The sequence below is a fragment of the Patagioenas fasciata genome, chromosome 3 (genome assembly GCF_037038585.1).
Source record: "Patagioenas fasciata isolate bPatFas1 chromosome 3, bPatFas1.hap1, whole genome shotgun sequence".
NCBI classification, from domain to species: Eukaryota; Metazoa; Chordata; class Aves; order Columbiformes; family Columbidae; genus Patagioenas; species Patagioenas fasciata.
In genome coordinates this window covers 97,994,093-98,018,944 of record NC_092522.1, presented here as the reverse complement: position 1 = coordinate 98,018,944, position 24,852 = coordinate 97,994,093, and the positions used below count along the sequence as shown (strand labels likewise).

Below are 24,852 nucleotides of genomic sequence, written 5' to 3'. Positions count from 1 at the left end.
GAAAATATAATTTGTATTTTCTATGACATGTTCTAAATTTCATTCTTCTATAATAATTTTAATTTCTATTGAATAGGATAGGCTTGTATTTGAGCACGTAATAGAACTGCAACAGAGCTTCTGTTAGCAGCTTTGGATTCTTTCAATTTTTAATTCAAATCTCAGAATTAAAATCAGAGGCAAAAATTTTTAACAATAATGAAATTCCAACAGTAAATGACAAGACAAACTTTGATTCTGGTGACAGTACAGCATACCAGTTGACAGATACAAGTGGACCTGTAAAGTTTTCCTGTCTAATTTGTTGAGATTTTGCTGCCAAAAAAAAAACCAAAACAAACAAAAAACCAAACAAACCAGACACACACACACCAAAAAAACCACACACACAAACAAAAAACCAAAAACAAAACACAAAACCAATGAACAGACAATGAATGACGTAAGGGAAAAAATCAGGAGCAGCGTGGAGAGGATACTGAACAGGTAATGAGTGACCGATATGCACAGTAATCCGAGCAGCTGAGCAAAAAGATCGCTGTTTAGTTCTGGCTGCAGCACTACCACCACAGGGCAGTAAAATCTGTGGTTAAGATTTTAGACCAAAAACATAAAAAATTTCACACTCACCCAAAAAACTTTTCAAAATGGAATAGTTACGAGTCTTTGTAATTGCCATATGCTCTTGCAATTGCCATTAAAATGTAAAAGACATTATTATTAAAGTACGAGTTTAGCAGTCTTCATAGATAGTATTGTTGAAAGACAGTGACGAAAATAACAAAAAGCAAAACCAAACAAAACAAGCCACACAAAACAAACAAACCCCATAGAAGCAGACTGTAGTTTTGTAACAGCAGCTGTATAGGATCTTTATGACACAATTTCCTACATACACAGTCATAGCAAATATGGAAAGCATGATCGGCGCCAAAGGCTCTGTTCTTTGTCCTTGTGGTTCTGATTCACCCCCATGTCTTGTGAAAATATCCGCAGGCTGTCAGCTTGAACAGCTTGCTGAGATAAATGCCATGATAGATGCAAAATGTCAGACCATTGGACTGTTCCACACAGAGTGGAGAAAATCTTACTTAAATTAAATTTTAAAGGCCTGGTTTTCCTAATGTATAGGCTTAATCTGTCACTAGGAATAAATAAGTAGATATGTTCTAGAAGTGCATAACAACAGAAAACTTAGCTGTCAGCAATCTTGTGCAATTTTATTAAAAACTATTGATCTTTAGGATTACTCCTGTAATACTTAAATCACCATCTACTTGGATTATTTGTTGCCTAAGTGCCAATCATGAATGTTAAAACTGATGAGTGACAATTACAGCATAAGCCTGTAAAAGATCATTTCTTCAATCATGAAAAATCCTTCTTTAGCAGATCCCCAAAGTTTTAACACATTAGGCATAAAGTCCATTAGAGAGACAATTTTTTTTATTGAACAGACATAAGCAACATGAGGAATGAACTGCATTTTCCCAATAAAAAACTGACGAAGGGCTTCAGAATGTTTGGTTTTATTTGTGGAGTATTAGTAGTAGTTGTCTACTCTCTCTAACCAGTCCACGGCCAATGCATATTACCAGAGTTCCAGAAAGAAACTGAAATGACCTTCTCTTACAAAATCAGAAGCAGTTTTAGGAGTTGAAAACAACTCTCGTTATCACTAAAGCATACACAAAAGATCTAGCCCAAGATCATTATGCTCTTCTAGAAACCTTTAGCATACCACACCTTGTATATGAAGTACCTATTTACATTGATGGTCAAAAGGTGTGTGCTAAATCCTTGTAACAAATTTAGAGTAGTTTTTATAAGTACCCATGGACAAAGAAAACAAATAACTATGAAGAATCCACTTGTCTATTATAATGCCTGGACTCTTTTCAGGGTAGCAGAACCATTCTTATGAACTTAGAAATCTTGCTTGCATTCCTGGTTCTAGCTGTATGACTCTGCATGTGTCTATACTAAAACACCTTCCTGAGTGAAAACAAGTTACTAAACAATCTAGATTACTCTGCATAACCACACTGACATCATTGCTACTTGCTATTCTTCAGTCTTTGCATAAGTCACACTTTTTTTAGTGATTACTGATAAAATTGTTCAGAAACACGAACATTTAGTGTTACAGCTATGCAGTTACTTTTATGCCAATCTTGTAATCTTATCAAAGCACTAAGTCAGTTTTCTTTACAACAGCTATATGCCCTAGAACTACATTGATTTGCATTAATTATATTCGTATACTTTAACTCTTTTTTTGATTTAATCATGTATGAGTCTTCTATTAGATGAAAGTCTAACCTGGTCATAGTCAACTCACTTCACCTTTTTAAACATTGGCATGACATGGGCATAAATAACAGCCTTCTAAAATTTCACCACAAAAAGCTACAGTTAATATCAGCAAATCAAATATCTAACCAGCAAACCCTTAAGTGTGTAATTCCATACAGATAGGCTAGTAATGGACATAACATCAATATCTATATAAAGTCCATCTGATTCCATTCAAATTTAAAACAGGACTGGTCCACAGAAACACTAAGTTCAGTGAAACTACAGTGAATGTACATCCAACTGATACTTCAACAAATCCAGATTCTCAGATTTCTTTTCACTATGTAATTTTTGTGGTTTTTTTTTTTTCCCCTCATGTTATCATACTGAAGACCCACAAAAATCTCAGGGACAACTGAGTTCTCTCTGGATAGACTAAGGAAATTAGGTGTCTGCAACAGACAAGGACATTGAGAATCCATATTTTAATTTAGTCTTCATGTAATATTTACATTAGTTGATACATAAAGATACCTATTTCAAACATGACTAATATTTTAACTTTCACAAATCTCATAGAGGCAGCATTCTCAAACCAGAAGACATGTATGAGCAAGAAATCAATACAAACCACTTTAAAGTGATGCATGGACACGGTGGGACTGCATGTTGACGACTACTTACTGTTCTGGTCTCTTTGGTTAAAAAATAATGTAATGCACTTTTTGCAAGTACAGCAAGGTTCACAAAGATGATGAGAAGTAAAACATCGCTTCCTAGTTATATCAGGATTTCCCTTCTTGACAAAATGGCTAACAAAACATATGAAGTATATATACATTTACATAAACAAAGTGAATAGGGAATTTTTTCACTGTTGTACTTAACAGAATAAGGTAACATCAAATTATCACAGGTTACAAAACATCTGGTTTAATAAACATAAATTATACCTTATTTTGATTTTTGAAACTTCGTTATGTTTGACTGGTTTAATGCACAACTTCCTATTAAAACCTTCCAAAAATATTGATAAAAGGCCACTACGTAAGGGCTGGACATTCTGGCTACGCCTAAATTTTATTTTTGACTCACAAGCTTCAAAAATATATTAAAATGTTGTCATAACACCTTATCGTAAAAATTGTATTAATATTCTTAACATCAATGGTGGTGATCATGTCTGCTTCTCAAACTGGTATCAGTCCTGAATTTGCCCCACAGATTTCTCTTTACAAGCAGTTCTTTTTTTCTTATCTTTAAAATTCTTCAGTAGTCTTGTCTCTTTCTGTTATTTTCTGCCTCCTCAACCCTCTTTGTTTCATCAGTTCACTAGTTGGCACCTTGTAACTATCAACTTGTCTATTCCATAAATATCTTTTACTTTTTCCTATGTCATATAAAATATAGACTATTTTATTGTAATCTGCTTCTCTCTCACACTCCAAGTATCTCTTGTCATCTCAGAGTGTAAAACACAGTAACTGCATCTGAAGTGCCAACCAGTATGACATAATTAATAACAACCAGGGGCCCAGAGAGGAAGTATCACAGTAAAAATGAATATTAAATAGTTAAAATGAGACAGGTGTTCTTTTTTCAAAAAAGAAAACCTGCATGTTTTTAAACTAAAAGCTTTCTGAGCTAAATCCTTTCTTCTTGGGTATATAATTTCAAATAAATTGCCAGTGACTCATTTCCAGTGTGAACTACTGTGCTACAGCACTGAAAGGATGCTGCAGCAGAAAGTATTTTGAGCCTAAAATCCTGATCAGTTTAATGTCCAATGAAACAGTAAACAAAAGCTTGCATTGTTGGAGAAAAAAGAAAAACCAATGTGGATTAAAGCAGGTAAATAGCTGGTTTATGTATTGAAACTCTATCCAGAGCAAATTCCTCAAGCATTACTCACTAGAGAGAAGCTGTATTGACTTTTTCTCTTTTTTTCCCCAAAAATGTTCCTGACATTTTAACCATCAACAAATAAACAACATTCCAAGCAGCCACTAGCCTTGGGATCTTCTTATTTTATAGGACTCTGAGCATGTTTTCAGGTTTTACATGGACAAGGAAACAGCTGCAAGTTCACCAGTTGTGCCCTGAATCAGTCAGTAAATACAAAATGCAAATGTAAATAAATACAACCTAGATGTGTTTATAGACCAGAAAAGCTGAGTATGTTATCCTAGCAGAGACATGTCTCCCAGTCAGAAATTAACTTATGCCCACCTTAAGCCAAGTGGAGTAAAAGATAATGCAGACATATTCTAAATAACACACCTCTCATGTGTCTGTTACCATGAAAACCTCCTCTGTATAAAACACGGTTTCTTCAGGTTATATAAAAATAGAAAATTTGGGCAAAACCAGAAACCACCCATGCCTTTGTACAAGTCAATACAAACTTATGAAATTCAGAATGGAGGTGTTCATTTTTTAGATCAAAACCAATTCCTGCAGACTCCCGTAATATGTATAGTAACAATAATGTAACATGCAGAAGGCAGGCTTAACTAGTTAAATATAACTAGAACAGTATCAAGCTAACTGAAGCTAAAAATAGCCTGTTATTTCATAAAGCTAGCGCTGACCCAAATGGAGGTGTTTTCCAGGTTGACCATGTCCAGCTGGGGATGGACTCTCATGCCTCGCGATACCACAGGTCCCAACAATGGATTTCACCCGTGAGGTGTCTGTGTCTCAGCAGCACCTGTGTCCTGGAGACAGCGAGAGAACACAAGGATCAGTCCATATTGTTCCCTACAGCACTTCTGGCGTACTGGGCTGATCTCCCATCTGTAAAACCAGAAATCATGATTTTATCTGGACTTAACAGCCCCAAATAATCTGCGGACAAAACGCGCTAAGAGCTTCCTATTAGCACTGAACTTGCGAAAGAGGTTTTAGCAGCCCGAGAGCGATGGGGATTGGGGATTAGAACGCTTGCAGGGCCGCGGACGTTCCACCGCCCTTTCGTTTCTCCAGCGCCGGACGGGCCGCAACGCGCCACCGCGCGTCCAGCCGCGCTGCCGATGCCGCCTTCCCCTCAGCCCCGTCGGCCGCCCTTCCCTCAAACATCCTGCAGCCCCGCGGAGAGCCGGCTCCAGCCGGGGGGCCGCAGCAGGGCGCCAGCCGGCCACCCCGCACCGGGGGCGCGGGGAACAGTCTAGAACTCGCTGTCCCGGGGGAGCTGCAGGCCGCGCTACCCGCTTCCCGGCGAAACCGCTGGCACGGGCGAGGGTGGGGCTCCCGCGCAGGGCAGCCCCGGCTCGGCCCCTGGAGACAATTCCTGCGCCCGCCTGCGCGTCCCGCTCTGCCCCCGTCGCGTCGCGTCGCGCCGCGCCCCTCCCCGGCCCCGCCACCACCAGCTTCATTCACTAACCGGTTCTCGCCGGCTGCCTCCGCCTCTCAGCTCCCTCCCGCCTCCGGCCAGTCTGCCAGCGCCGCGCCCCCACCGGCGGCCGAGCTCCCGCCCAGGACGCGCTGGAGGCGCTTCTAATTGGGCAGGCGCGACGCTCGTCGCCGACGTGCGTGAGCGAGGGGCGGGCCCGGGTCTCTTGTGCGGGAGGCGGCGCCGAGTGTCCCCTCTGGTGCAGCAGCGTCCGCTCCGCGCCAGCCTGCAGAGCCGCCCGCCGCTGCAGCTGTATGGTCCAGCCCCGCTCCGCCGCCGAACCCCCTCCGGCAGCTCCGCGGCCTCCAGCGCCTCCACGTCCTCCTGGTTCTGGTCCTCCTGCCCCCGGCGGTGGCGCCCGCACCCCGGCTGTATGATCAGGCTACAGTCTTCAATGAGTAACCATATTCCTGTGAGTGCCGCCCGCGCCCCGGCCCGCTTCCCCCGGCCCCTCGCCCCGCCGACTGCCCTTCTGTGCCCTGCTCCCGCGCTTCTCCCCCTGTCTCCCCCTCCTGTCTCCTCCATGTTGTCTCTTTGTTCTGTTGCCTGGGTCACGCTGGCTCCGGGCGGCTTCTTGTAGCGCCGGGCTGTGGCTTCGCCTGTACGGGCCGCAGGGGAGACGATCCAGCCCGGCTGCGGCGCGGCCCGGCCCGGCCTTCCTCCCGCCCCCGGCGCCCTTCTCCTCCTGCTCCCGCGTACCGGTGTTCTTCTCCCCTTCTCTACCGGGAGATGAAGAGGGGGCGACCTCTCCGCGGCTCCCGAGTGGCCGGGCCCGGGCACAAAGCCGCGTTGAAAGCCCGGCTGCCGCCGGCCCCGCCCGCCCGGGCTCCCCCCGCCGGTGTCTGTCTGGCGACGTCTGTCGTGCTGGGCCGGGGAGAGCGGCCGCCGGGAAAGGCAGCGCCCCTGCAGCCGGGGCTCTGCGCCCCTGGGCCGTGTCAGGCCGGCGGGGGCTGGGAGCCCCCTACCGGGGGGAGGCTGGGGCCGGGCGGCGGCTGCGGGGAACAAGATGGCTCCGCGTCGGGAGCCTGATCGAAGCGTGATGCGAACCCGTGACCGTCGCAGCTGGGGCGACGGCCCGGCCCGCGGGGCCGTGTCGCGGCTGGGGCAGCGTCCCCTCGCTGGGGAGAGGCACGCGGCCCGGCGCCCCTCGGCTGACGCAGCCCTGGAGGTGGCCGGAGCCTGAGGCTTTCCGGGCAAGCCGGGACTTGCCCGTGGGCGCTCGCCAGCGAGGCAGCGCGGCTGGGCCGCGGCGCTGGCACCGGGCAGCGTGGCCGGTGCTCGCCCCCCGCCGGGGCCCCACTTGCGCGGCCGGGCCGAGGGCGAAGACGGTCGAGCGGCTTCTTTGTCTCCGGCGTGCTCGGGCGGGGAGTCAGACCTGGCTGCGAGCGAGAACGTGAGGCCTTTCCGAAATGAGCTGTACGCAGCAGAGGTGGGGTATTCCCCAACTCACGTACGCAGCCGCCCCGGCTCAGCCTGGGCTTTTAGGTGGCTCCTCAGCAGGAGAAGAGTTCTCAGAGGAGTCATTCTGGTACACGTTGAGGTGAATGTTTCTGTAACAGTCTGCCGTTTACCCTTAGAAGCTCACGAATGCTGTCAAATACCTTAATTTTTTACTGGACCTGCTTTTAAGACCTTGCCATCTGGCTTTTCAAGGAAGGCATTTCCTTCTGGAGATGGATCACAGTTCAGCACCAGAAGTTTTTGCTTTCCTCAGATACTCGCCTTCCCCCCCCGCCCCCAGTGCTCCTAGTAGTCTACGTGTCTGTGCTGCCTAACATCTTCGACCATAGAGCACTCTGTGTATTTATTTACAAACAATGAAAGGCTTGCTGGTGGTAGTACACCCTCCAAAAGTGAGGAAGCAAGAAAAAATATTATAAAAATCAAGTAACCATTGTATGGTGGTAGTAGACTCACCATTAGTGGCGGTTGTGTGTAGATCTCGGTTGCTGGTCTGTTAACCAGCTACACGCATTGCAAATATTATGAGCTGACAAATACACACACAGGCTTTGTGGCATGAGAGTCCTGTGATTCTGGCGTTTCTTGCTGAAGACAACTTTCCAATATGTCTACCTGCATCTGCAGAGTCTCCGAAGCAGTGACTCAGAAGTATGAACTCAGTCTCTCTGTAATCTCGTAGAACTGTCAAATCAAAAAACCTGAAGATGACACTTAAATGTCAGTTCTTATTATTCCATTGATGGAACATCAAAGAGTTTTCTAGTTGTCTTACAGGAACAGAATCATTTCAGGAGGAAAATGTGGAAGAGAGAAATTACATAGCCATGGGAGGAAATGTGAGAGTGAGAAAGGAAAATGAGTGACAGATGTAGCAGGAGCCAAGGGAGAAGAATGTCATTGTCTTACCAAAACTAAATGTGTCAGTGAGGAAGTAAATAAATATAATTTAGTATTATCTAGTAACTTCTGTCTTTTGAAACCCTCCTGTTCTGACAGAATATATGCCACATACGAATGTTGGATCTATTCCAGTGTGTGGGTTGACTCTAAAGTGATCACTTATTTTCTTAAAGATTAAGCAGAACACCCAGATCGGGGTATTACTGAAATCTAAACTAGTAGCAGATAGTCACTTCGTATTTAAAAAAATTCAAACTCACCCTCTCGGATAAATACAAGAGGTACCTCTGTGTTAAAAGTAAATCTGTAACTCCTTACAGCTCTTTTCACAGATGCAACTTCTTGTTTGGCACTCACACCTTTATTAGACTCAATAGAATATGACAATAGCTATCATTGTGTGTATATGTGAAGTTTCTCATTATTACTTAAAATATAATGGAATAATTTTTGAATGGGATGACAGACAGCATTTATGTAGTTTTCTGCTGAAGTGACAGTGTTAAGTCATTTTGAGACGGCTTGCTTTCAGAAACTCAAAAAGTGGTTACATTAGACAAGGGGATTGAATGGTTTCTGTTATGTCTTATTTTTCCCAATATCCAGCACAGAGCCACGAAGGTGATTAAGGGAGTGGAGTGTCTCCCTTATGAGGAAAGGCTGAGGGAGCTGGGTCTCTTTAGCTTGGAGGAGACTGAGGGATGACTGTATTAATGTTTACAAATATATAAAGAGTGAGTGCCATGAGGATGGAGCCAGGCTCTTCTTGGTGACAACCAATGGTAAGACATGGGGTAATGGGTTCAAGCTGGAACACAAGAGGTTCCACTTATATTTGAGAAGAAACTTTTTCTCAGTAAGGGTGACAGAGCACTGGAACAGGCTGCCCAGGGAGGTTGTGGAGTCTCCTTCTCTGGAGACATTCAAAACCTGCCTGGACACATTCCTGTGTAGCCTCATCTAAGTGTTCCTGCTCCGGCAGGGGGATTGGACTAGATGATCTTTTGAGGTTCTTTCCAATCCCTGACATTCTGTGATCTGTTAAAGCTCTTTTGCCTTTTTTTTTTTTTTTTTTTTGTTATTACATGGTCTAAGCAGAAGAACTAGGAAGACAGTCACATGGCCTCAGTTTCATCATGTCTGGAAGTTGCATTGACTTGTTATACAGGAAGTTTTGACAACTTTTTCTTCCCCCTAAACTGCATATTTGAATCACAAGAAACATCCTTCTTTCACACAGCATGTTGTAACAAATCTATGATAAACCTTTGGAATCTCCTATCTGTGATGTGTAAATGTATTTTTGTAGGCCATGGGTTGCTTTCTCTGGTCCAAAATGAGTATTGTTATCTCTGTGGATATCATAATACAAGCATTCATGTGCCTAGTAGATGGGAAATGAATCTTTTCAACAATACTTAATGAAGGTACCTTGTATAGTGTCTCTGTAGCCTGTACCCCTTACCCCTCCTGCTCCTTGTCTGCCTTAGCGGTTGCTACTTAGGCTTTGAGTAGTAGGAGGAAGTCAGAGGTATTTGTCCCTCTCTCCTTCAGTAGCTTTTTGTTGGGTAGCAGGTTAGAACAATGAACTTACTTGCAGGTGCTCTCAAACTAAAATGTAATGTAGTTTATTTTAGTTTTCTAGTTTTGATGCTGTGGTTTCAGCAGGTGAGTGTGTGGCAGGTCTTGACTTCAGAAAATGTGATCCCATGTAGTTAATTCTGGGCAGTGTATGTGCAGGTGGACTTAGCAACTATGAACAGTTTCCTGCATCTTCTGAAGGTAGAGTGAAGTGTCATGTAACTGTGTAAACTAGTGCTTTTGTTTGCAGGCTTCTCAAGATGCTACTAAGTTGTGAACAAGAACGTCAACAGCATGGGATAACCTTACACCTCTCTGCTTTCCATCTATCAGTACAATCTGATAGATTACTTCCATAAGCAATTTTTGCCAGACACCAGGAACTGTTTGTTTCAAACCCAGAATTAGCATACATGTGAATCAGTCTCCTTACCAGTCAAGATAGGTACTTTAGCTTCCTGTCTCAAAGAAGGGCATGAATTAAACCTTTTCCTTTCAAGATGTCTTTCTCTTGCATTAATAAACTATTCTCTAACTTCTACCATAAATGGTAGCAGATGGTGCAGTCATAATATTACTTGATCTCATATTGGACAGGATACCTTCTCTTAATAGGTTGTCCTCTCATATTAACCTTAGTTTTGTTTTCCAAGTTTATTTTGATGGATCTCACAGTCTAAGTGCTGTTTGGCTTTTTGTTAATAATGGAATCTACTGCGTCTGTTTCCAAAATCCTTCAGTGTTCATTTTCCTCAAGGAAAACTCATGTGTAAATTGAAAATAATATGCTGGAGTACCCAACTTGATAGTGTAAATGTTGAGTTGTGTCATTCTTTTAAACTTCTGCATACAATACTATGCATTTGAGTTTCCCTTATGCAGCATTATGCTTGCATACACTATCTTGACTTTTTGATAGCTTACATACCAAGTAGTTTGGAGGAGACTGAGGGGTGACCTTATTAATGTTTATAAATGTATAAAAGGTGAGTACCACGAGGATGAAGCTAGGCTCTTCTTGGTGGTAAAGAAATGATAGGACAGGGGGTAATGGGATCAAGCTGGAACACAAGAGGTTCCACTTAAATTTGAGAAGAAACTTCTTCTCAGTGAGGGTGACAGAGCACTGGAACAGGCTGCCCAGGGAGGTTGTGGAGTATCCTACATTCAAAGCCCACCTGGACATGTTCCTGTGCGACCTCACGTAGGCGTTCCTGCTCCAGCAGGGGTATTGGACTAGATGATCTTTTGAGCTACCTTCCAATCCCAAACATACTGTGATAGTTAACTCTGAGACAACACAGAAATTTTCAAGTTGTGTTTCCAAGCCTCTTGGAAGTAGCTCACAGCTTTTGAGTCCCCCCGTGCCCAAGGTGGTCTTAATTACAACACTACTTTTATAGCTTATTCTTATCTTGCAGGTCTTTTTGCTGAAGATGGGTGAAGCCTTGTACTCTAGCTTAATGCCCTAACACAAACAGCATGCCAATGTACTAGTTGTCTGTAATCTTAATTTGGCTCCCAGAACAGAACTAAACTAGGCTGGCAAAGCTGTCTTAGGATAGTGTAGCAGATTGCTGCCTTAAGGAATTGGTCTGTGGAGCTTTCTGGCTAGCAATGGTGAGAAGTGATGGCATTCACATCAAAGGAAAATGTGAGCTTTGCTCCTTTATAATGTGGCAACAGCAGTTGCCAAGATGAAGAGACTCAGATACATGCTTGGTTAGTTCCGTGGTTGTGTGAATTAGTAAGGTGCTGATGTGTCTAATTGCTAACTGCTAAGATAGTATTAAATGAATTTATTTGTAGGGGTTAATTACACATGGATCTCAAATTTAACGTTGCATAATGTACTTTTTTGTGTGTAAGAACTTAAACTGTGCACCCAGTTTCTAAGTGTGATTAACAATCTGCATTTAACGAATGCTCTGCGGTCTGCCCTCCTTCTTATCCCCATGATGAGGTTTGTCTGGTATCATATTGAGTACTCCTAGTTGTGTACTAAGGGCAGGTTGCCTACCGGACTGGATGAATCTTCATTACTTTTTACTTTCTACCTTCCCCCATATGGGGTCATGTTAACTGGTTCTAGTTACTCTACATTCTTCTCTCCCCAAAAATCTCCATCTTGCAGAGTGAAAGGTCTTGTCTTTACCCTAGTGATCCCATCCCATCTCCTCAAGCTCACTTGCATGCTCTTCTGTTTCTGACAACCTCCACTCCATCTTCTACCAGGGAAAAGGACAGGCTGTGGTTCCTCTTAGCAGTTTTAAGAAGAGATAAACCTGAGATCTGCCAGTGCATGTGAAAAGCAGCACAAGACCATGTGCAGCTGTATGTGCTTAAAGCTGTCCTGTCCCTTTTTGCTTCTCTGCTGCTTAAACTAATTGAAAGTGACTTTAAATAAGCTATCTTCAGTTCTTTTTTTCAGTTGCTATTTTAGGTGCTCCTGAGGTCTGGTCCTAGGAGTATTTTTTTTGATGCACATCTACCTTCTGCCAGGGTATGGCAGGTGTCAGATGACAATTCTTAAGAGTTCTTACGAATCTGAATTTTCGTGGTTCCTGTTACTCTGTTGGCCTTTGACTTCATAGGATCCTTTTTTTTTTTTCCTTCATGCCTGCTAGATCTAGAGTTCTCACTCTCCCTCAAGTTATTGCAAATAAAAACTCAAACAGTTGTAACTGGCAAACTTAATCCTACAGTCTTTACAGAAATGGTGATGGTAGTGTCTCTGGAGCAGAAGCAAAGTGCATGTGAAATTATACTATTATAATTTAAATTTCAAATAGTTTCCCTCTGCAACGTCTTTCTCGTAGTTCTTAGCAGCTTGGGTTTTTTTTTTTTGTTTGTATGTCATGCTTGTGATTAAGGTTCATCCTTAAAACTTCAGACAACTTCCTGCAAAGAAAACATGAAAGATTCCTGGAGTTGTTCGATCTGATTTTTCTAAAGGTCCTTTGTAACATTGTGTGATGCAGCACTACCCATCTGCTACAGTCTGATCTTAATTATTATCTTCTTTGTTACTACTACTCTGTTACTGAAGTTCCTCTTCTCTGGACTTGCAAAATCATGTCTACAGCATAAAACATCGTTGCAATTCTTTAAATTGTAGTTCACCATAAGAGCTCCTGTCCTACTGAGGTACCCAAATGACCTTTAAAGGTGACTTCCAACCCAAACTGTTCTATGATTCTGCAATTCCATACCTTTTAGAAAACTCAGCAGTTATTAGGCTATTGATTTGTTGTGGCTTCTGCTTAATACTAATCATTATTAGATAGACTTGCTGTTGTCTTAATGGTATATGGTTAGGTGCCCGCAGTGGAGTCTTGGTCTGACTCCAAATCTGAAATGGCAGTTAGTGACTGACTTATTGCATGTAGCTTTTTCTTCCTGCCCTTTGGTAAAGTGTTTTAAGACAGTGGCTTTTATCAGGATTTATTGGACAGTTGTCTGTAGGACCTGATCTTTTGAATTTGCTTCCTCATGATTGGGAAGCTTTTCAGCACAGGCTGCTGGTTTCATGGTCACTTGAATGGGAAGGTTTCAGTGTAGAGCACTGAAATACTGTCTCCTTATTTTCTCTTGTACACTTGCCTTAATTATATATATATATATATATATATATATGGATGCATAGAGCTGATTTGTAATTATTAAAATATCTGAACATTGCTACAATTAAGTTACATGTTCTGTTTGCTAGAAACTAGGTTTGTGAAGGCAAAGAACTGATATTACTGTATCCTGTCCAGAGGAGTTGGGGGGAAAAAAAAAGACATTTTAAAGAAAGTATGTGATAGCAATTCTATAGCACTCTGTGCTCAACTAATCTATTCCCAAAGTGTCTTGGGCAATATTTTTCTTCAGCATAGAAATACATAGATTCCTTCCAATGCTGGGAGTTGACTGGCCAAGATAAGTAATTTTTTTCTGCTAAACAGTTGTAGGGGTCAATGATGTTTCTATCTAGTACCCAAGTATTTTTAGTGGGCATTTGGTTCAGCTTGTGCCTGTCTTTTGGGACACAAAACTTCTCTTCTTAATTTCTGTTCCCTGTGCAGGTATTGTCAGCAGCACTGGTACTGAGGTTGGTCACAAAACTAGCTCCTCTGCTGTAACATTCCATAGAGCATAAAAGCATATATCCTTGGGTCATTTGCATAGCAACATCTGCAAATGAGTACACATCTCAGAGTAGTTGTCTACTTTATTGTTGTGCATCTTGCAGTAATTTTATAAGTAAACTGGCCCATAGCAAAATAGCACACCACAGGGCAGAAATAACCTTTTCAATAAACTTGACTCTGTATGTTTTTAGCTGGACTATTACTAATATCTTTATGTTAATAAAGTCATGGTGTAAAAAGGCAGATGAAGGTTGCCATGTGTCTTCAGCCTTTCATATGTGATATGTTCCTCAGTTAGAAATCTGTGTGTCTTGAAAATCTCCAGATATGCTCAAAAGCTTGCATTGTTTTGTTAGGCCACAAAGATTTTTCATTTGCTTTCAAGACTTCCTGTTTGAGACAGGTGGATTAAAATGATTTTTTACTCTACTGGCAGTTCTGTATGTGAATTAATAAGGCTTACATGCAAAATAAGTCTTAAGCCTTTAAGTGATTCTGCATCCATGTAGAGACTGGTAGTTTTGTTTACACATTAGAAATTATATGATGTTCAACTTGAATATTCAAGGAATCTCGTCCTTGCCGTCATGGGACTACTTAACATCAGTGTAACTTCAGTAGGTGTTGTGATGTCTCTCAATTCAGAATGGACAATACTGTTGTATGGGTATCCTGGAACAGATATGCTTTGTATAAATACTTTGTCTCATGTTGCTATGTTTAGCTCATTTGATTTGGTATTTTAATACATTTCAGTTTTTAGTGTTGAAACAACCTTATATGGAAACTTTTCAGTGAGTTAATGTATTCACTTCAGGTAATCCTTGCTGAAAAAGGTAGCAGGATTCTTATACAAACTTAATTCTTGGATTAAGAAATAAACCTTGTGAAACTGCTTAGTTGCTCTGGTTTTTTTTTTTTTTTGGTTTTTTTTTTTTTTCATTTTATAATGCTTGTTGTCTTCAAAATAACCTGGCTTCACCTGTGCTCATTATGTACTTTTTTTCTCTCTCTTTACAGCAGTTCTGTGGTGTTCTTGGTCACACATTTATGGAGTTTCTGAAGGGCAGTGGAGACTACTGCCAGGCACAGCACGACCTCTATGCAGACAAGTGAACTGTAGAAATTCATTACTACTCCACCAAGAAGCCCCCCTAAGAGTGGTTGACCAGGATAAGAAGTATTGGATTGAAATTGGCAGAGCATTTAACAACAGAATTCAGACCTGGATGGGGTAAACCTCAGTGCACTGCCTTTCTTTTGCCTCAGTATTACTGGATTGAAGAATTGCTGCTTCTTGTTAGGAGGTTCATTTCATTTCCCATTGCTCCCAACTTCATACTTGCAAGCACTGAGAATTTCACGTGGAGTATAGTGAAGTAGACTTCAGTTTCTCTCCATCACTTCTGTATTAGATTTTTTTTAATCCTTTCATAATCTTGTTGCATGTTTAACTAAATCAATATGGCCCGAATGAACCGCCCAGCTCCTGTGGAAATCACCTACAAGAACATGAGATTCCTAATCACACACAACCCAACCAATGCTACCTTAAATAAATTTATAGAGGTAAGCCTGGGACAGAATTTTTACTGATGTTATTTTTTAATGCCTGAACAGCATGCTATATTAGCAGTTTCCTTCTTTACTAGTTGATAACAGGTGTGGAAGCCATATCAAGAGGTACTGAGACTGTTCATAAATTGGCTTTTTTCAAATACTGATGCCACGCTTTGAAGACCTACAGATAAATCTATTCAGATATACTTTGGCCTTCACGAAAACATACTTTTGAAAGTGAAGGACTGAAATAATTATAGTGTCTAGTACATTGTACATGAAGTACATAGTTTAGGTCTGAGAACAGGAATTATCTGGCAGAGTTATGTGTAGAACAATACAAAGATAAGTCCCTTCAGTATTAACAGATCATGATTCTAGTGTTGTTTCAGAGAATCCTCTGAGTGTCATTGTCTACGTGAGTGAAATCTGTGGCTGTAGGCTCTGCATCCAGAGCTGCTGAAGCCATTTTAAGTGTTTTGGTACATGCTGAAATTGTTTACTGATTAAAGCCAGGTCGCTTGGCATATATTGCTAGTATCAAAATTTATCATCTAAACCTTGCATCTAGCATGCTGGATCTATAAAGTGCCCAGTTAAAAATGTAAGCATGTATGCTAACAATAGGTTCCTCCAAAGTTACCTCCTGTTAAGGTCTTGAGTTTGTAATGCAGTCCTTAATTAGCAAGATTCTAGGGGTATTATGCCTCAGTTGTGCATTCAGTGTGGGATAATGTACAAGAAACATAGTGAGATAACATTTGCTTGTCTTTATACTCTCACAACTAGATAAAATATTCTTAGGCTATGCTTCAGTCACTACTGTGACAGTTACAGTGTGAATGATGGGTTGTTGCAGAGATAATGGAGGGTAATAGCAAAATTGAGAGTTAAAATTTGTTATTCTCTAGTTATGATAACTCGGGAACTGGAATAATTTGTCTTGTGCTCATAACTCTTAACAGTAAGAGGTCTTACAATGCTGTTGCTTTAAGCAGACAGAGAGAAGGGGAAGATCTAAACTTCCCTCAGAATGCTTTTGGTGAAGCATGTAGCTTTGCAAACCAGGAAACTTCCTGTTTCTTTAAAGGAAGGATGTTTTAGAGGTGGCCTACTTATTTCATTAATATTTATGTGGATCTCATTTTAAAAGAAAAATAAGCCTGATCCAGTGTAACAAAACTTAATCTTCAGACATGTTTGCAGAAGAGCTTAAAGGTATCTGGCATTAGCACACAGGTTTTCAGTTATTTCATCTTTCTGTGTTTTTCACAAGGTGACAAACATTTGTGTGAGTTTACTTACTAAAAATTTTTGAATGAGTTAATAAGCTAACCTATTGAGAAAATTGAATCTAAGTGAAGTCAGTTTACTCTTAAAGCAGGTGTTTTTTTCACCCCCTAGGAACTTAAGAAATATGGCGTTACCACAGTGGTGAGAGTGTGTGAAGCTACTTATGACACTGCTCCGGTGGAAAAAGAAGGCATTCAGGTTTTGGTAAGTAGTGTAGAAGCAGAGTTTTAAACCAACACACCACCTCTGCCCCCCCACTAAAAAAAAAAAGTTTTTTATACCACCTTATTAGCTCCAGAAGTGTATTCCAGTAGCTGATGGAAGCAAAAGCCCTACAGACATCCTCTCTTGGTCAGGAAAAAAATCTTGTTTGGAGCAAAATAATTCACTTAATGGAAACAGATGGAAAGGAATATGTTCCTAATTTTACTGTGGTATACTATTAGAAAACTGTAAGCTTGAGTGGTTCCCTTAGCTGTCAGCTCTTGGCCATTGTGTCACCTCCATTTTTGTGTATGCACATAGCATACAATCATGAAGAGTCCTATCTTTATTTATTCATGTATGTCACACTATATTCTAGGATTGGCCCTTTGATGACGGTGCTCCACCATCCAACCAGATTGTTGATGATTGGCTAAACCTCCTTAAAGTCAAATTTCGTGAAGAACCTGGTTGTTGTATTGCTGTACACTGTGTTGCTGGTCTTGGAAGGTGGGTAGAGTTTTAAAGATCTGTTGAATTGCCATCCCTGGTCAGACTTGTTAAAATCTAGTACAAAAGTTTGAGTCAAATGTAAAATAGTCACTTATCTGGTATTGGAATGACCTCACACTTAAAAGTAGTTCAGATGGTAGGAAACTGTTGTCTGTAAATATTAGGCTTTAAAGGCCTTTTAGTCAACAAATGATGTTATTATCACAGATCTCAGACAAAAACTACTGAATAAAGTAAACAAGTATATTCTTGTGCCAAGCATATTGATATTTTTTTTGTCCTGCTATGTCATCTTTTCTTCTAATGGGTTTTGTTTTTAGTGACACACCTCTAAGTTTTCTCTTCATCCACGTTGCAGCAATATTTCCAGTCTCCTTGTACAAAGGGTATTGTAACCATTAGCCTCAAATAAGTAGGTCATTCTGTCATATCAAGATGAACTTTGATCCACCACCTATTTAGTGTTGTCTGAAGTCCCAAAGCTCTGTTTCTGTCTTATTTCCAACAGTGAGTGTTAAAATTTTTATAGAAAATGCTAAATATTCTTCTCTTAGCCCTGTTCCCTCTGTCTGCTGCCACTGTCTTAAATGCAGCAGTTGTGAGAACATAATGTTTTTGCTGCTCTTGTTCTAGACTACCTGGTAACTAGATCTTTTCAAAAAGCAGTTGCTGTATTCTAGGCGTGGGTTTCAGCATGTCCAATATAAAATGGAGGTTTCTGGTCTTGCTGTCCATAAGCCTGGCTTATCCACTGTTTGTATTAAGGCTTCACACATAACAAAGGTGACTGCAATGCTGAATGCTACCAAAACAAGTTATCTTCAGCTGCTTACAATGATATCTGTTGTTTTTCCTCAAAGTTGGGCAGTTAACTAATGGAAAAGAAGATCCTAGCTTTTTATCAAGTGAGGTGGATTGGGGGTGTGCAGCAGACTGTGGCTTGCATCTGTTCCTAAAACTTGTGACACCAGTTCTAGGACTTGTCAGTTCTTATTGAGCCTGACCCCTCTTCCAATTAATGCTTTGGGGTCCTGACTGCCTCTAAAGATGCTTGCTTGTGGGAATGGAAACCCATATGCAACTCCTCCCCAGAATCAATTGGCTTTGAAACAAATGCATAAAGATAATTTGCATTTTATACCTGCTGTTCTCTCCTGTACCTAAAGTCAGGTGAAAAAAGCTAATGTTGACCAGAGTTAATTTAAAGCCCTTACTTACTAAGAACAGTGTTGCAGATGGGTAGCTTGAAAACAGATGGTATAATGGCTCAGTTTTTTGCTTCTCCGGGGCAGAAACACCAGATAAACAGAGGGACAGAAAAGAGAACTGGTTAAAGTAAACAGTTGTTTTTTTTTTTTTCTTTTAACCAGAGCTCCAGTCTTAGTTGCTCTTGCACTGATAGAATGTGGAATGAAGTATGAAGATGCAGTGCAGTTCATAAGACAGTAAGTATGAAGCTAACATCTAGCTGTTTCAAAGACTTAACACATTGATATATCCTTTGGCACTAAAGGCAATTCTAAATGATGTTCTTGTCTTTTACTTTTTTTTTAACATATTTAGTACCTCTGAACTTTGTAACGTACTGTGTATAGTCAGTGTTGTAGGACTTGGCCTTTGGGATGCGTATTTTCTGTTCACGTGGAGAGCAGAATCAGTAAGATACTTGAACAAGTGTAAAAACCAAAAAAAATGACCTAACTTTCTGTTAGATCTACGGAGTTGTCTTTATTATTTGTACATGTGAGAGGCAGAATATATTTGCAATTTAGGTTCTGTCAACTATCTAGAGCTAACAATTGTTCACATTTGTAGATCCTTTCTTCTGTATTAGATCAAAGTGTGCTAAACAGTTCCTCCTAGTCTCTTCTGGTAGTCTACCAAAGAAAAATATTTCTTTGAATTTTTTAGTAAATGTAAGTTGGAGGAGAACAATTTTAGTCTCAAGGCCTCAATTTTGCAGGTTTCGACTATATTAAAAAGAAGCTGCAGCTCATATAAACAATACCAAAATACTTCTTGCATAACTGCCGAACGTTTAAAGAATTAAATTCAGCTTGTACGTCTTAACGTGCTAGTATATATGAAGTGAGGAATAGGAAGCCTGGCACATATTCCAAACACTCAGCAAAAATGTACCCTTCCTTCACACACTTCTAGTTTGAGAAAACCAAAAAAACTCGGTTTCTGTTCAACTTCTTATTATGGGAAGTTAGAATGTTTATGTACTTTCTTAATATTGTAGTATTCTTCAAAATTATTTTAAGAGTCTGAATAACTTCAGCTGTCTTAAGAAGACCATCTTGCATGTGCTCCATGGCTTCCTTTTGAAGATCTGAATTAAGATCTTTGGCTTGTGTATTTCAGAGGCTAAAACACAGTCTAAAATGCTGTGTACTCCTTTGAGCATGCAGTCCAATGAAGTATTTGTGAAAGGAAGCTACCACCCTCTTTCCTGGCTTTTTAAATTATCCTTACTTTGGTTACAGTCTCAACTTAATGGGTTTTTTTAAGTGACCTAAAAATATTTTGCTCTGGTTGGTGATACTGTTTCACTAGACAATAGATTAATGTTCTGTTTAAAATATTTTTCCCTCCTTCTAGGAAGCGGCGTGGAGCTTTTAACAGCAAGCAACTTCTGTACTTGGAGAAATACCGCCCCAAGATGCGTCTACGCTTTAAAGACTCCAATGGTCACCGAAATAATTGTTGTATTCAGTAAAGCTCAATAGCCTATAGTACTTCTTTGGGAATAAAGGATGGAAACTAGAATTAAGCAGACTGCATGCCAGAGACATCAGTCTGTTTTTTTTGTTTTTTTTCATAGTAAATGGAGCTTCCTTAGGAGTATTTAATAGGCTAAAGGCTTAGTAGAAATGCAACTTCTGTGCTTAGATAAATATCTGTTTGGAGACTCAGTAAATGTTTTTGCTGTACCCTGTTTCTGAGCTGTCTCCTTGTTTGTTAATTACCACTTCGGATATCCTGTAATCATGCCATTGAGTCTTACCCACCTAGTTTCAACTGCTAAAAATTGGGGTACTGAAATAAATCAATCTGTAGAGAGATTAGGTGCCAAAATACCCAGCATATCAGCTACTTGTTTTTCCTTATAAATGAGCATATTTCTGATGACGTGAGAACTACCAGCTTATCTGGACCTTGTTATCTTTTTTTCTACAGTCATTTCAATATTGAAGAATATGGCCTCTAAGGTAGCCTTGCCTGCTCACTGTATGTTTTGTCTCCCACAATCGCACTAGAATTATCAGGATTTGCACAGTCTGTCTTTTTAATACTATGAATTACAGCAACTTTTTACCCCAGCATCTGTACCTTTCTGTTATCTGAACCTCTACATTTTACAAATCATTATTCTCTGGTTACTCATGTAGAAATCTTTTAAATTGTACAGAAGCACACAAATCTTTAATGTCTCCAGACAAAAAGCCTTACAGTAAAATTAATGTTGGCACTTCATGTGCAACTTAACAGAGGGCCTGAAAAGGTTGGGAGGGGCTATTTAATATTTCTAGTAAAATGTTGCCTTTGTCTTGTGCAGGAAGTATAGAATATGCCCTTTACTTTAGTAAATATTTTTTTAAAATGTAGAAATGCTTTGTTATTGTAGCTAAAAATTCTTAATCAGAAAATTTCTGAAATCTTGTAGTTTCTTTTACTGTACCTATTGAAAGTTGTTTACCAACTATTGCTTTGTTGAAAGTGTGAAATTTTTTTTCTTTTGTTTTTCCTCCTTGAGTTTCTGCTATGACTTGGGCAGACCTCTGTAATATTTTGTATGCCTTTCAAGCTGCGTAACTTAATATTTGAATACTTGATAATTTGTTTTACTATGTAATTGATAAAATGGTGATGTGTATTAATGTTAGTTCAACCATATATTTATACTGTCTTGGGAATGTGTGGTTATAGTTCTGTGGGAGAAATAATTTTGCCAGTGTTCACCAGCTTGTAAAATCTAGTGCGAGAGCTTAAACATCTAAATAAATACTGAAATGCACTTACAAAGTTTGCTGAAATGCTCATGACTTTCACTTAGTTTTGTGTACTTTGTCAGCAGTCTTGAGGTGCCTAAATCCAGAATCTATCCAGGCATCCTTTTTTTTTTTTTTTTTTTAATCTAGGCCTGAATGTCCCCTTTGCTGTAATGTTTGCTGTTTGTTTTACTCATAAATAAATGTGGACAAAAATTAATAATAGAAAGTACAGTATTTCTTTATGTAGTTTACTTGTGATGTCCCTTTCCCAGCACTAAAATAGGCCACTTGCTTAGTGTTCTTGAAACCATCTTTACATGTATGTATGCTCTTCTACATTTACTGCAGAGCTTGGGGGACACTTGTATCAGTAGCATTAGATTTTAATTACAAAACAGTATGTCAAGACCGAAGTTAAGTCCAAGCAGAAGATATCCCAAAATCATGTGAGCTAAGACCTGTGTTTGTGTTTCCAGAGTGGTGACCAAATTTCCTGATTAGAACTGGAAGATGCTTTTAGTAGCCAGCTGAGGTGTTGTTCTTACTGGTGATCGTAAGCTTAGGCCCATGTCTGCATACCTATCTTGTTTTTCTAGCTGGTGAGGTGGAATGCTGTGTACAACAGAAACTCCAATGAGACCTCTGATGAATTGTTCTTGGAAAGGCCCAGTCTCATTATAAACTTCGAAATTCTGTATGATTTAAAACTGCCGGACACTTAACATAATTTAGCGTTGTAAAGTAGTAAAATGAACTCTTAACTAGTTGAGCTTTCCTTTAGAAGTTAAACTTAGTTTAAAGGGTATTTTGATCAAAGGAATACAGCTTCATTTGAGTGAGGAAACAAGGCCTATTCTTTTGGAAAGACATCCGAAGTCATAGATGTTTCTATTGTCAAGATGGACTAGACTTCAGGAACAATTGTTAAGACAAAACCTACAAAAATTCTGCAGCTCAGCAGTTTGGCAGGCTGACATAAATACTGGTGTAACACAGATTAGTATCCAAACTGAGTTAAAAATACTAATTGGTCACTCATGGAATGGGGAGGAATCTGTAAAACAACTACCAATATAAAATTATTAGTGCAAGTGTGCTACATATATCAGATTTTGCTGTGTCTCCACAGGATTCACATGGGTAAGGAGGGCTGTTTAGGTTGAGAGTTCTAACATATTAGTGATGGGAGCTTGGTCCTTTGAACTCTTTAAACTTGAGACTGGACTTGACTTTAGTCCAGAACACTGGGATTTCTAAAGAGGAAAAACTTTTGCATAATAAGTGTGTCTTTTTAAAGCAAAGATCAAGTCAGTCTTAGAACTGTTTCCACATTTAGACATGAATCTCTAAGGAACAGAGAATTGCTCTTGTGTAGCAACTCTGGTAGATTTCAGGGACTAAGATGTTGACTGTACTTGATAAGATAGCAGATGGAAGTATATAAAGCAACTTCTATAAAGTTCTATATAACTTATATGATTTTACAAATAAATAGAAAGAAAAGTTTAAATTGAATTACTATATCTTCACTTAAGGCTAAAGCCTGGCATGGAAGACAGGATTTATTGTTACTCTAATGGCTCAGGTAAATATGGCTTGTGGTAATATTTGTAAGATTCCTTAGCATGTAGCAGAAGTTAAATATTCATGGGAAACAGGAGGAGAGGGAGAGCATGATCTTGCAATTATCGCACCGGAAAACTTGATGGGTTCTCTATACTGTTCCGTCATGTAGTCCTTAAATACTGCTGAGAAAAATAGTCAAGATATTATTTTACTTGATATCCAAAATCAGGTATAAAGTTAAATATGATTCTCTTAAATCTGATTTTCAGAAGTGCTGAGCATTCACTTCTAAGTTAAGTCTGTAAATACTGTATTTACATGAAATTATGTCGTACTACATACTTCTGAGCAGACCTGAAGCATTTCAGACTGAATACTCAAATCTAGTTAATATTTCTGACTGTTAATATCCCTGGTCTTCAGTTCTTCATGCATAAAAATGCGTTCATTCCAGTCTTCACATATGGAGGGCAGCTGTGGAGATAAGCAGTAGTTTCTGAAATAATCAGATCCATATGTATTATTGCAGAAGAAACAGTAGGAAAATGTGTAACTCTGTAGAGTACAAATTCTAGGTTAGACTTAAGATCTCAGTCCATAAGAAAAGTAGCAAAGCATTGGTCGTTCATGTGACCATTGTTCATCCGTACAAGTGAGACAAGGGAAAAATACTCTGTAACTAGGTATTTGTCCTTGAGAGTGCCAGACTAAGGTTTCCTAGATGACCTGACCTGTATCATGTTTAAGCTTCTGAGTGCTTGACTGTGCAATGTTTTTCAATTTTTTTTTAATACATGCAACAATTTAAATAGTTACTGAGAGGTAGTATTCAAAACAATACTTCAGATATGTTGGGATTTTGCTATATTTTGCAAGTATTTTCTGTAAGTATGCAGGTGATTTACAAGCTGAAGGTGATTATAATCTATTTGGAACAATGTTGTCTTTTTGTACGTATTGTGTGATCCCTGCTGAGCTGATCTTCACTGTAATAGAAAGAATAGCTATAATTCGCAAGTTGAATGCAAATCTTAAAATCAGGCTGAAATTTGGTGGGTGTTTCTAATAGCTGGGAGGGACTCATCTAAACAAATACAGACTTTTACAACATCTAAGTAGAGGCTTCCCTCACAGTAGAACAGATTTTGGACTTCTAAGGCAACTGATATGCTGAGAGAGAGGTCTAAAAAAGGTTAGATGAAGAGCTCTCTAAAGGTGAGAGCATAGTCTGTAGAGGCAGCACAGGAAAGCAAATTCAGTTTGCAATGTTGGTATCTACAAGTAGATTAAATAAATCTCACCTAACTTGTCTAAGTGCAATAGTTCAAAGTATCAGTATTGGGTATTTCTCTCAACATACCCTGCTCTTAATGTGTAATAAATATTGATAATTATAATTTGATTTGATTTTTATTTATATGGATTTATGCTACAGTTAACAACAGCAAACCTTATAGGCATTATTTTCCTCTTGATCATCTGCATTAATGCTGTTAATTTTGATACATATTGTTCTAATGGGTTCTGTCCTCAATGCATTGATAATTAATTATCTCAATAACAACACAAGTTAACTTATCAGTGGAAAACATCTTTGTGAAGTAATAGTGGTTAAATAGTGGTCTGACAAGAAAAGATAAGGCCCGTGCCAGAAGATCAAGTTCCCTCCTTCAATTTCTGATTCAAATGAGAACTCTTTCAAAGTGTAGCTGAAGAAAACCAGATACAACAGTGTTTAGATACATGGGAATGTTCAATATAGAAATACTCAAATAGTAGAAGACATTCAGTCTCAACACTACATGTAACCTGTGCCAGTGTAAAAAAACCTAGGTAAGTATATGGAAAGAGTATTTTCTGGTGGGCTGGAGTCTTAATTACACTTTATTGGTGTAGTAACAGCAGTAGCAGATCCTTATCCTGCATATAAATTTGCACATGACAATAC

The 24,852-nt window shown here is 39.9% G+C and overlaps 2 protein-coding genes and 1 long non-coding RNA gene across 3 annotated transcripts; 2 read left to right on the top strand and 1 right to left on the bottom strand.

Moving 5' to 3' along the window:
* Positions 1–1,428: 1,428 nt before the first annotated feature.
* On the bottom strand, positions 1,429–5,648 carry LOC139827620 (uncharacterized). The gene is made up of 2 exons (XR_011738479.1): positions 5,505–5,648; positions 1,429–5,015 (listed from the first exon to the last, which is right to left on the bottom strand). It is a non-coding gene; the product is annotated as an uncharacterized lncRNA (long non-coding RNA).
* Positions 5,649–5,967: 319 nt separating this feature from the next.
* On the top strand, positions 5,968–14,930 carry LOC136099346 (uncharacterized). Its single transcript, XM_065833425.1, has 2 exons — positions 5,968–6,101; positions 14,791–14,930. The coding sequence occupies exons 1-2, from the start codon at positions 6,063–6,065 to the stop codon at positions 14,884–14,886; spliced, it is 135 nt and encodes a 44-aa protein (XP_065689497.1). The 5' UTR covers positions 5,968–6,062; the 3' UTR covers positions 14,887–14,930.
* A 272-nt stretch (positions 14,931–15,202) lies between these two features.
* Positions 15,203–21,369, top strand: PTP4A1 (protein tyrosine phosphatase 4A1). Its single transcript, XM_065833424.2, has 5 exons — positions 15,203–15,339; positions 16,735–16,827; positions 17,207–17,337; positions 18,711–18,785; positions 19,945–21,369. Exons 1-5 carry the CDS (start codon positions 15,235–15,237, stop codon positions 20,060–20,062), a joined length of 522 nt encoding a protein of 173 aa, XP_065689496.1. The 5' UTR covers positions 15,203–15,234; the 3' UTR covers positions 20,063–21,369.
* The last annotated feature ends 3,483 nt before the right edge of the window (positions 21,370–24,852 follow it).

What these genes read in the sequence shown, in the direction of transcription:
- LOC136099346 (XM_065833425.1), top strand. Translation starts at nt 6,063, where the DNA reads ATGATCAGGCTACAGTCTTCAATGAGTAACCATATTCCT. An exon ending in CAATGAGTAACCATATTCCT is followed by an intron (nt 6,102 to 14,790) that starts GTGAGTGCCGCC and finishes CTCTCTTTACAG; the next exon opens with CAGTTCTGTGGTGTTCTTGG.
- PTP4A1 (XM_065833424.2), top strand. Translation starts at nt 15,235, where the DNA reads ATGGCCCGAATGAACCGCCCAGCTCCTGTGGAAATCACCTACAAGAAC. An exon ending in TGTGTTGCTGGTCTTGGAAG is followed by an intron (nt 17,338 to 18,710) that starts GTGGGTAGAGTT and finishes TCTTTTAACCAG; the next exon opens with AGCTCCAGTCTTAGTTGCTC. An exon ending in GCAGTGCAGTTCATAAGACA is followed by an intron (nt 18,786 to 19,944) that starts GTAAGTATGAAG and finishes CCCTCCTTCTAG; the next exon opens with GAAGCGGCGTGGAGCTTTTA.